We start from the raw sequence: 12231 nt of genomic DNA on the forward strand, positions 1-12231 counted from the left end.
GGTTTGAAGTTTTTGATACTGCGCGTCTTTTTATTTATTCTCAATCTGAGGCCTGAGGGTCTTCGGCCACGACGTGAAAGAACTACAAGTCCCGCACCTTCTTGAGCGGCTTCCGGTTTACGTTTTATTTTTTCAATGACGCGGCCCGCCACATCCGTAGCAATGTTCCGCGCGGCACTTTGCAGATGCGGTCTGGCTAGGTTGAAACCTGATTTCAACATTGGAGCGACAAAACGAAATAGCTTCGCGAATATAGACCCTATCCCACGTCCGTACTGAACTGGGGCACCGTGGAAACCAGGATAGGAACCACCTATTTGACTTTCATAATATTTGACGAATCGATATAAATCAGGATGTGTCTCGAGTCTCATATTTTTCTAATGTTTCGGTCTAAAATGTAGAACTAGAACGATCTTCCCGTATTTGAAATTGATTGGTTGATTCTGGTCTGTGCGAATGCTAATATGGATGTGCTCAATGTGGCGTTTGTTTACATCTAAGTAATATAAAGTGTTGAAACTTCTATTTATGAGCGATCCAAATTCCCCTTCTAAAGGCAGGCTCCTTAGTAAAGGGGCGTGGGCGTCGCCAACAGTCTGATAGTGTATTACATCGGTGTAAATGAAAAGATGGTATCGCCCTCCCCTTCGATCAGCTGTCCGCGGGGCCTTCGTCCAATCTGTTTTTAATGGAAACCATTGCTCAGCCGGCAGGCCTACTAAATAAGCTAACGGTTCATTAAATTTTAGTTCGTAGGGTTCTTTGGTGTGAAATTTAAATCTATGAGTATGTTGGTCGTATTCCACGTTTATTTTTTTGTTGGAAGCTTTCAATAACTGCGTTTTAATATCTTCAGCCAAGGAGTTGAGATTTTCATATATCTCCCCCCGTAGTTTCACCAGGGTGGGTGGGGGTGTCTCGTGAGGCTCGGTTGCTGGTTTTGTCATCTCTCTAAAGTAGAATCCCCTTTTTTTCTCCGGTACATCTACACACGTGTTCACATAAGTGATTTCACAAATAGCGACTTCCCAAGGCCCCTTTAAATCGATATTCTGGCCCAATTCGACTCTAAAGTCCGTATTTGTATTGTTCGGATACAAATGCATACTAGCGTTGGAGGTTAGGGTTACATAAAAGCCACCTCTTGCTTCACCCATCTTGATATTTCTGGGTAATGAATGTTTTTGTCATTTCAGATATCTTTAACACTGCTGGCTGGCACCCAACTATCAAATTTCGGCGGCCATCCGACCCAGCGTATCAAAAGTTCACGCCTCCCTGAGACCGTTCGGGATTTAAGAATTTTCTGAATGCTGAAAAATGTATTTTTCTTAATTTTCACTTTTTGGAGCTCATCTGCATAGAATACGCCATCTAGCGGCTCTCCGTCGTAATCGCTGAGTTTGTAAACCTTTGGAAAACGATTGAGAATTTCTACTACAGTGAAAAACTCATCTGAGAAAGATTGTTCATACGATTTGTCAAAGACACCCTTTATTTTGGAAATTCTAACGTTGTCTCCTACGGCGAATCTTTTTTTATCACTCTTCTGTAGAGATACGTTGCCGTACAAGTTACGGAAAACGACGTCTGTATTTTCCTTAGTCACCTCATTAGGCGACATCTTAATACTACGGTGAAATGAATTATTATAAGAGGATAGAAAATCTTGAATTTTGTCGACATAACGTCTTGTATTATGCGCAGTGAAAAACCGCCACATCCGTGTTTTAAGTGTCCGGTTAAAACGCTCGACTGTTTGTGCTTTCAAATCCGACGCTGTGGAAAAATGGATGATTTTATGACGTTTTATTAATTTCTGGAATTGATTATTGAAGAATTCTCTACCAGCGTCTGTCTGTAAACGTTTTGGGATTCCGCTGTCTGACAGAATTGACTCGAATGCTTGACTCACACTGGCAGCTGATTTATCCTTCAGAACGCGAGCATAAGCCTTCTTTGAGAAAATGTCAATCACGGTGAGAATATATTTCATCCCATCATTATGTGATGCCAAAATCTGCATGTCGCATAAATCGGCTTGGAATTGTCTTTTTGCTTGACGGGCATATACTGGATTTCGAGAGAAAGTCAGTCTCGCAGGTTTATGTAATGTATATGCTTTTTCTCCCGAAAGAAAAGATTTCACTTTCTTAAAAGTGGGTTGGTTTTTTTTACAGCTCAAGAGAGCCGCCTTGTGGAGACGTTGAGCACCACCGAAACTTGCTGGATTTTTAAGATTATAATACAATTTTTTGAGACATCTATCCTCAGCCATTGTTGCAACCGTTGTGACAAATATGGAAACCGTTCGTGGTTTTAAAATGTTTATTGAAAGGAGAAAAACAGGTAAAATTCCAAACCAGTATGGTAAACGTATAATGTTTGTTCTGGTTAGAATATAATCAAACAATGTGGTATAGTAGAAACAAGGTACATTAAAAAAAGGTACATTATAATTTTTTTTTTTGGTTACAATATATATATCATGTTTGTTCTGGTTAGAATATAATCAAACAATGTGGTATAGTAGAAACAAGGTACATTAAAAAAAGGTACATTATAAAATTTTATTTATTTTTTTTTTTTTTTTTGGTTACAATATATATATCATGTTTGTTCTGGTTAGAATATAATCAAACAATGTGGTATAGTAGAAACAAGACACATTTAAAAAAAAAAGGTACATTATAAAAATAAAAAAGGTACATAGTTTTGTATTACATTTTAAGAACGTACATACGCTATCATAGACCGTATCACATGTTTCGGTACATTTGATTCGATAAGAATTTTGAATTTGTTCAATTCGGCTTTAATATCAATTGGAATATTATTGCGTATATGTATAATAACCAAATCATGAAACAATGTCATCAGAGTAAACAGGTGGGCTAGCGTTATTTCACTCCATTCGTTGATAATGAGTTTTAATTTGTTAAAGACTTCTTCTAAATTTGATAAAATACACACTAGATTACTCCAAGTAATCTCTAAAACAGTTTGAGATATATGTCTGATTTTTACCATAATATCCACCAATTTCTGTGCAGAACCGTTGTTATTAACGTCACGCTGTATAATTACTCGTTCCAAATCCTCAGTCCAATTTTGCAAATCGTTTCTTCTCAAAGAATTACCCATTTCTCTCAACTTCGTGTCTATGAAACACAAATTCAATCACAGAATCAGAAATTTGGGCAAACTGTTTGTACTCAATAATACAGCTTTCTAGTTTCCTGAAGATGTCTTCTTCATAGGACAGATCTAACAAAATGACATTGATGATTTGTTTAACGTCTATTTGTGGTAACTGAATATCGAGGTGCATCAGCATTCTGTAAATAGCAGAAAAGAACTGTCTATTACATACTGATTTCATGACGGATTGGAAATTCTCGAACATATAATAATCTTTATGTTTTATGTACAGACATGTATGTCTCATCTGAGAAAGATCATCCAATTCACAAGCCAAACAATCACTTGCGGTATGTTTGAGCAATTTTTTATGTAGTAAGAGAACTACCAACAATTTGATTCTTACGTATTCAAGCGGCGACAGCCATGGTGGTGCGTTTTCGCTTTCAAAACTGGCGCTGGTTGATGACGAGGTGGATGGTAACGTTGAAGCCGCGGATGATGATGATTTCTTGCTCAACACCGACCTGGATGTTGATTTGTCGGGGTTGCTGTTCAATACTGCCCCCTTTGGTGAATTCTCGCAGTCGCTGTTCATTACAGGCCCTTCTGTTGAGGCGTGATCTGGAGGTGAAGGCTGCTTTGCAGACAGGGAGACATTATCTGCTTCAAACGGTGGAATTGCCAACTCGGGACACCATAGCTCCGATTCCACCGGGTTGTCCAGCGTGGTGAAAGACTGTCGTCTGGCCTCCTTTGCGTGCCGGGTAGCCGGTTCCTTCAACACACGTGTGAATCGGCGATCTGTTTTTCCCTCCCCGTCTTCTTCATCCGATGAAATTATGATAATGGAATCGGCATAAAGCAACGGTGCGAATTCTTTCAAACATTCTCGACCGCAGTCATCTTTTGCGGAATCAGGATGGCGGGTCCCCGGATACGTAACGGTGCGCTCCGGGCAAATCGGTGTGGAAGTCTGCATGCCGGTGTCAGTTTCATCAGAAGCACAGCCGCGGGGGCTCGGCGGGGAGGATGGAGGTGAACACAAATTAATTACCTCTTTGTGGTGACGTTGCAGGCCTTTCAGAATCTTTGGTTTCGGTTCCTTGTCTGCATCTTGGAAGGTAGGCAGAAGATTTCTGGCGCAGCGTTTGTCAGACATTTTGTCTCGATCAGCGAGATGTTTCTTGGTGAGATTCTTTGAGGTTTGAAGGTTTGGGGGTAGCTTTTTTTCTTATACAGAGCAGTTGTAAACGGTCCACGCCCTCCTCCTCCTCCTGGAGAATTAGGGGTGTGCTTGGAGTCTGGAGTAGGCGGTACTTTGATTGTAGGGGGATGTAAAAAAAATTAGAACGTATTGAGATGTTATTCAAATATTAATTTTTTTCGGGCCCCCACAACCGTGATCCACATTCTACTACACAAATACTGCTCCGTTATCATGGCAGTTAAGGGGTTAATTCTCCTCTGCCACTCTGATAAAGGGACTTGTAGAATCGTCTGAAGAACCCCGCACTCACTGTTGAAAACCTGAAGGCTAAGTAGAGCATCACATATTTCCCCGTCTTCCTCCTCCTCGGATAGCTGAGGTGAAACTTTGAGGCGGAAAAACCAACGGCCATTCGGTCCTAGTCTCGAAATCCAAGTTAGTGTGAGCTCCCCCTTCAGCCCCGTTTCTCCAACAAATTGGGGAAGGAGCTTTGGAAACAATTGACTGACGATGGCCCAGTCATTCGAGTTGAGGGATCCAAATCCGTGGGGCATAGTATATTTGCCATCCTCTTGCATGAAGAAGACTAGTTCGCCGATTGCGTGAAAATAATGATAACCCCAGGAAGAAGTAGGAGTTAAAGACCATTTATTCTCAAGCTCCGCCATATTTAGAGGACTCTGTTGCAATCTTCTGACAAACATATGCTTCTTCCTAGGGGCCTGTAAAAGTCCATCTGCACCCGTGGGTGATACGTGGACCGTCACCGGTGTTTCGCAGATCATACTTCTCAGTAGAAGGTTCAAAAATCGAGATACACAACCTCCACTCCACAGACTCTATATAGCCAACATTGTCGATCCCACCCACTTTTTGCCTTTCATCGTCACGTGTTATATTTGTGTTATATTTTCAAAGATCTTGTTTGAACATTTTTTTTAACTCCATTTCTCCTCCATACACAACATTGGACTGAGGACCAGCTAATTTCATCCCTCGGAAGATAAGATTCATTTTTTTCACCTCATACTATCATTAAAAAACTTTTTTAAACTGAACATTTTGGGGGGTATGTTTCATAAAACTCAGGGCGGCCTGCACGCACACACATCCCACAGATACACGCGGCGAGGTCATTGCGAGGTCATTGCGAGGTCATAAAAAAAAAAAACACAACCCCACAGACCACAGATCTTAATCTTCTAAGATCCTGATCTTAAGACCCTAAACATGTACAGACATATTCCCAGCCAAAACATAAACAAAAAGATTTACACTCATCCTGAGATAAATAAACTTACACACCTTACCACTCCTATCTCACGATGAAAGTGAATGAAACACTTAAACACCCCCTACAGGAACCCAGATCCAGACATACGCGGAGGGGTCAGACACCCCCCTGATCTTAAGACCCTAAACATGTACAGACATATTCCCAACCATCCAAAACATAAACAAAACAAGATTTACACTCATCCTGAGATAAATAAACTTACACACCTTACCACTCCTATCTCAGGATGAAAGTGAATGAAACACTTAAACACCCCCTCAGGATGAAAGTGAATGAAACACTTAAACACCCCCTCAGGATGAAAGTGAATGAAACACTTAAACACCCCCTACAGGACCAGGGAAGAAGCAGCACCTCATAACTTTTTTGACCTACACACACACACACACACACCCACACAAACATTCATACCAAACTCAAACCTTTCATCATTAACGATTCACCATTTCAATAAATAACAACCTAACCCTATTAACCCTATAACCCCATAACCTCGATAACCTCTATGACCTCATAACTCTTAAAAAAAAAAAAAAAAAAAAAATAATAATACTTTTTTATTAAGGCCATAAATCACTACTCCATCAAAAGTTGTCACTTTATCCCTAATCCATTCTCTGACGAGGACACTTTGCGAGAGTGTGTCGATATGCAAAACAAGACCAATCAAAGGGTGGAGGGAGGGGCAGAGGAAAAGCCAAATTTTCAGCAAAACGGGCTTCCTCCTCTTTGACCTCTCATGCTCCTACCTTTGGTTTAAAAACATTTTTTTAGGTTATCAGAACTCCTGTACATACGATAAAATTATGAAAATGCTGATTGTATGCCCGGCAAATGACAAGGGGTCAAATTATGTCTGCACACTGAAGTTAAAATTTGCAAATCAAGTGGTAAAGTAATACAACTTGTTTCTAAAAGATAAATAGAAAAATTAGAGTGTGCTGTCCTCGCGTGCGTGGGTGGGACCAACTTCATGATCGACCGCAAGAACTGGCCAGCTTGCGACAAATCATTGTTGCCAGGTCCCCTCCCCTCGCACCGAGAGCTGTGCACGTGTGAGCATATTTGTTAAACTGATAAAATTGGCTAAACCTGTGTACAAAAGAAATTTGTTAGACTGTGGTCTATCCAATTTGCACCGCAAAACAGGAACAATTTCGAAGAATTAAATGAATAAATAAATAAATAAATAAGAGAAGAAATGAAAGGAATCTGTTTGTAGACAGAAAACTGGTTTACACTAGTGCTCATTAGTGTCTCACCCTGATGACAAAGTCGACAGACAGAGAAAACATGTTTTCTAGAATTGGATAAAGCAAAATTGTGGATTGTACACATTTCAAAATTGAATTTAAAAAAAAAAAAAATCATTAATGATTAACGATTAATTATTTAAATGATTAATTCGCAAGATGTGTTTTTTTTTATGTGTTGAGATTTTTTTTTTTTTTTTTGGACTGGTGAATTCTTCTATCGGAAACATTAGGATAGGGATTGTGTTGAGAATGGTAAATGAATGTTGTGTGGAGGACTTGGATAGCTTGAGACCAATGTGTTGAAAAGACTGCTCTTTGGTGACTGTGTGTGAGATGCAAATGTGCAGGGACGAATGATTTCCTGAATGAAAGTATTGGTTGAATGGTTGAAGTTTGAAGAAGACTACTATGGGAAATTGGTAGAGCAGGTTGGACAAAAGAGTGCTTTGTGCAAGTTAAATGCTAAGAAAACAAAAACAAAAAACCCAAAGAAAAAGTTGTTGCTAATTACTAACAAAGTTATGAGGAAGTGGTGTGGGTGTTAGAAGGGCATGCGCTTATGCGGTTCACTGGCTCATCAACATTTGTTTGACTGATCAAAGGAATCATTTGCTACAGGACTTAACATCCAAATCTAACCGGGATCAGAGAATCTCCTTTAGGCGTCAGGCGGCATTTTTGGAAGGTTGATGGACATCTGACTTGTGGCAGAAGCACTCTCACACACCACCGTGCCATTGACAACTACAGGAGGGCAAGAAAATACAGAATCACTGACAAAAGCGGTTACCGATGCATTACATTTAAGTAACTTTTTGGTTAGCCTCACATTCAATTTACAAAATATGAAAAAGAACAGCTATGTGGGATTCAAAACATTGCCACGCCCTTTTGTCATGACGTCATGCGCAGAGTTTTGCTAACAGGTGCAAGCTAACGCGTTAGCATGTCACCCCACCACCACTCACCCACCAGTGTTTACCAAACTCGACAGTTGAGTTGTGCTCTAAAATATTACTTTCTCCACACTTTAACTTTGCACAATAACATGTCATCATACAAAACGTCAGCTTTTACTCGTGCACGTGACAATTAAAGCTACCGAGTCTACAAGCAAAATGCATCAGAAACTAAGCACTAGCGACGTAGCTTATTTAGCATCGCAGAGCGTTGGTCAAAGGTGGATATAATGGTGGCATGGAATAAAACGCATAAACATGCTTTTTTCCAGTTGTGCTTACCCGAGGGGCGTCTACGCAAGTACTGTGAGAGCGGGTACATAGCGTAAAATAACAGCCAGCTGATCATGCTTCTTTTCTTCCGTCTGCGCATGCGCCATCGGAGCTCGCTTTGGATGCGGAGCACACAGTCAAGACCTAAATGACAAGTTCTCATCATGAAAGCAAACTTCATTACACCGACTGATGGAACTCACCAGAGATATGTTGCAAACTTATCTTTCATTCAATATTTCTAAAAACTAATTTTCCTTCCATCGTGGGCTACAGTTTGTCATCCTTTTCCAACAAAATCTTATCTTTTGCACCTGCTCATGTCTTCAGCTCTACATCCATCAACCTCTTCCTGACATACAATTCTAGTTATTCAAGACTGAACAAGTCCGGGATGCATATCCATAATTTAGTGCGGTACACACCACGTGCCGTCTGACAGATAGATTTACACAAAGGTGTTCTCTTTCACCTCACAGACTTGTACTTCAATGACAAATATGGCTCCTTGTTTGATTCCGTGTTTCTCCATTGCATGTTTCTAGTTTCACAGCTAACGCAAATGTCAACTCTATCTTTTGAGTCCCTCTGTTTAGAGGATGATGATGATCCATCTACCAAATTAAGACAAGACTTGGAAGACGATTTGGACCCAGGCTTAGATGGTGAGTCCATTGTAACATGAGTTCTCGAACACAACTTAATTATCATTTATTTTTAACATTTTGTGCATCCCCAAAGCTACAGATGACGAACCCTTGGGTTTAACATCTGTAGCTGATGTCTACCTACAAGCCTGCAAGCTGTTGAGTGTTGTTCCCGTGTCCTCCTTCATTCGGAACCTCGACTCTCCCACCATGACCCTCAGCCACTACGGTCTTGGACCATTGGGGTGCAAGGCACTCGCTATTGCTTTGGTGGTGAGTTGCAAAATATGAGCATGTCACCAAGAGCAAGCATTTTGATAGGCGCTATCGAAAATTATTTTGCACTCAGAGTGACATGCATCTCAACACTCTGGAACTGGCAGACAACGACATCCAAGCAGAGGGAGCCAAGGATCTGGCAGAGATGCTAAAAGTTAATTTCACCATCCAGCATTTGGTATGAAGAAAAAATGCTTTTCATGATATCAAATTAATAATCAATACGTTTTATTGTACAAGTGGGTGTGCATACATATTATAGGACTTGTCCAACAACCGTCTTCATTCTTCTGGCGCTGAGCATGTGGGTAAAATGTTGCTGGACAGCTTTTCACTAAAATCAATCAAACTTTCAGGTATGTGCAGTATATAATGATATAAATGTTTAAATTCTATTTTTATACTGTTATGAACTCATAATGTGGACAATACTCATTACTGGATTGGATATATTATCAATCAATGTCATTGCATGTCATATTATCACTGTCAATAATATTATTAGCAAGCTATAGCTATTGTACCTAGTTTGTCATTATGTTTTGTCTCATCCAACAGGAAATGGATTTATAGACGATGATGCAAAATATTTTGCAGAAGCTTTTTCTGTGAGTTCTTCGATCCGTTGACATCTGACCCTTGCATTCTTTTCTTACGATACAAATATTTTCACATTTAGGTCAACGTAAGTATTAAGGAATTAGACGTCAGCCATAATAAGTTTTGTGGACGAGGAGGAGAGTATCTAGGACTGTTGTTAGGTATGCTAGCATGTTTTTGTTAATGCGTTGGCATGACCGTTGGATAATAGCTGAAGGTTTATTCCTATTTTACATATTTACAGCAAATGCCGAGCATCTGGAGGTGCTGAATCTTTGTTGGAATCAACTCAGAATGAAAGGAGCTGTTGCGCTTTGCGCCGGACTCAAGGTACATGGGCCTTGGAGCCTTAAAATATAACACTTGAACGAATATAAATCGGCCCCGGTGTGAATATTGCTTCTCTCCATATTTAGGTGAATACAATGTTAAAGCACCTTGACCTATCATGGAATGGTTTTGGGAACGAAGGAGCCCTAGCTATAGGTGAAGCTCTGAAATTCAATCACACATTGGTGCACCTCAATCTCAACAACAATCGCATCACCAATGAAGGTGTCAGCTTGCTCTGCAGGGGTCTCGAATACAACGACACCCTACGGGTACTGATGGTGAGTAAACTAGTGGTAACCAGACGACAGTCTGATATAAAATCATGTTTCTAATTGTTCCCACAGCTGGCTTACAATTCACTAACAGTAGAGGGAGCGCTGTCCCTTCTCAATATGGTGAAGAAAATGTCGAAAACGACCTTGGAGGAGATTAATATATGCGTAAGTGAGAATAGACTCATCAATGATGTATTTTCCACTCCTTTTATTATTATCATTTTTGATCCGAGCAGAATGTATTGGTCAATGAAACCTTTTTACATCTGCTGGAGGTGACGAGCGAAGATCATCCTGATCTGGATGTGCAGTACGGAGGAGTTGGAGGGTTTATTGCTAAGAAACCAGTAAAACGCATCGACCCAATGAAAATCATCCAGGTTAGTTATATGTCTTCATGAAAAGTATATCCAATGTCTTATGATACATTTATTTTGCATTTATTGAAGGACTATCTGGATCAACACAAGCTACGTCTGTGGGATTTCTTCCGAAATATTGACAAAGATGCCACCATGCGAGTTTCTGTGGTCGATTTCAGGAACGCAATTCAGGTTTGACCAATGATTGGCCATATTTTTTAAACATCCACTATGGTTTATGGACCGTAAAGTGCGTTTATAAAGAACTGCCTTCTGGTCTATAAAAATAGAAGAAAGAGACTTTTAATATATTTCTTCTTTCCTTTTGGAATTTGAACAGCAATCAAGCATTCCCTTGGATCGATTTCAAATTGAGGAACTTATCCAAAGGCTCGATCGCGACGGGACGGGAATGGTGGACTACAGGTGACAATGTCTCATAATGTTGACATATATTTGTCTTTTTCATTGCTCTTCTCAGTGTATTGTCATAAAGCATGGAGAGGTGGCTATTCTCTCATCAAACAACTGTTTTTATTCGTCAATGATGTTGTCAAACAGTTTCATTTATGACTCGAAAACGTTATGTAGTCATACTCTGTGAGGTTTCTGTGTGGTACAGAAATTTAAAGAAACTTTAAATGTTTCACCAAATAAAGTTATTTTAGATTGATGATTAGATTTAGTTTATGTTTAATGTTTAGCTTGGTTCATTCTCTGCAGAGGACTGGTCGATACCAGAAAGCAGATGGTGCAGAATCACCGGCGACAACTGCGCAAGGTCGCATCCCGTCAGAAGAAAGAGAAGCACAAGAGCGATCGCATCCTCAAGACTTTCCAGAGCGCCGTGGAAGCGGTGACGCCGCACGGCTCGGTGGTCATATCTCCAGGAGACACCAAAGAAGATTCCACCGGTCCTCATCGCTTCTCGGCTACTCCTCTCAGCTCTTGGCACCATATTGTGATGTCAAATAGTGGTACGGTCTCCAACCCCAGCAGTGATCACCTGCCCATGTCGGCAGGGGTGACGCCAAGCCGATTCATCAAGTCTTCGAATTTGCACTCATGTTCTCAACCCAACCTGCTGAGTGGTTCTGCTCAGTCTGCCCAAGCACGGGCCGTACGCTCCGATCCAGAGATGGGCCACAGCAAGCTTAAGCGACCAATCGTCAACCACCTAACCAGGTCCAGATCTGCTCTTGACGCCACGCAGCTCGGGATTAACACCAAGAAAGAGAAGAAAGCTAAAGCAAAGAAACATGTGGCAAAATAACTCAAAGAATCCCAAATTATTTTAAAAAAATATTCATGATTAAATGCTTATAAATTCTCTCATGCATCATCAGTCATGTGTGTCTTGTTGAGCAGGCATCAGAGTTCCCCTATTGAAAGACATTAGATAGTATAGAATATGAATAGAATAAAAATGAAGGAATAATCCGCATTTTTTTTTCAGATAATGAATGGATAGATGGCTGTTCTGAAATAATTTTTCAATAAAGAAAAAAAAACTAAGAACGGAAGTGACGTCTTATTTTTCGTAATACGTCATGCGTCACCGCCCAAAGGCGGTCGTTTTAAATTTTAAGCTAGTCT

At 40.3% G+C, this 12231-nt stretch overlaps 1 protein-coding gene and 1 long non-coding RNA gene across 3 annotated transcripts; one reads left to right on the forward strand and one right to left on the reverse strand.

Annotated features, from left to right (window-relative positions):
- Positions 1-6197: 6197 nt before the first annotated feature.
- On the reverse strand, positions 6198-8254 carry LOC147038522 (uncharacterized). Its single transcript, XR_015063831.1, has 2 exons — positions 8149-8254; positions 6198-7651 (listed from the first exon to the last, which is right to left on the reverse strand). It is a non-coding gene; the product is annotated as an uncharacterized LOC147038522 (long non-coding RNA).
- Positions 7920-12105, forward strand: LOC147038523 (uncharacterized). 2 transcript variants are annotated; one of them, XM_085904976.1, is made up of 13 exons: positions 7920-8804; positions 8881-9059; positions 9136-9243; positions 9328-9421; positions 9624-9673; positions 9745-9826; positions 9910-9995; positions 10082-10276; positions 10343-10438; positions 10510-10653; positions 10723-10827; positions 10976-11061; positions 11359-12105. In XM_085904976.1, exons 1-13 carry the CDS (start codon positions 8675-8677, stop codon positions 11906-11908), a joined length of 1905 nt encoding a protein of 634 aa, XP_085761102.1. In that variant the 5' UTR covers positions 7920-8674; the 3' UTR covers positions 11909-12105. The 2 variants fall into 2 exon arrangements, with proteins under 2 accessions (XP_085761102.1, XP_085761103.1); XM_085904977.1 differs by lacking the exon at positions 10723-10827.
- The last annotated feature ends 126 nt before the right edge of the window (positions 12106-12231 follow it).

This window comes from Syngnathus leptorhynchus, unplaced genomic scaffold (assembly GCF_054491065.1).
Source record: "Syngnathus leptorhynchus isolate UIUO unplaced genomic scaffold, UIUO_Slep HiC_scaffold_51, whole genome shotgun sequence".
In the NCBI taxonomy this organism is placed as follows: domain Eukaryota; kingdom Metazoa; phylum Chordata; class Actinopteri; order Syngnathiformes; family Syngnathidae; genus Syngnathus; species Syngnathus leptorhynchus.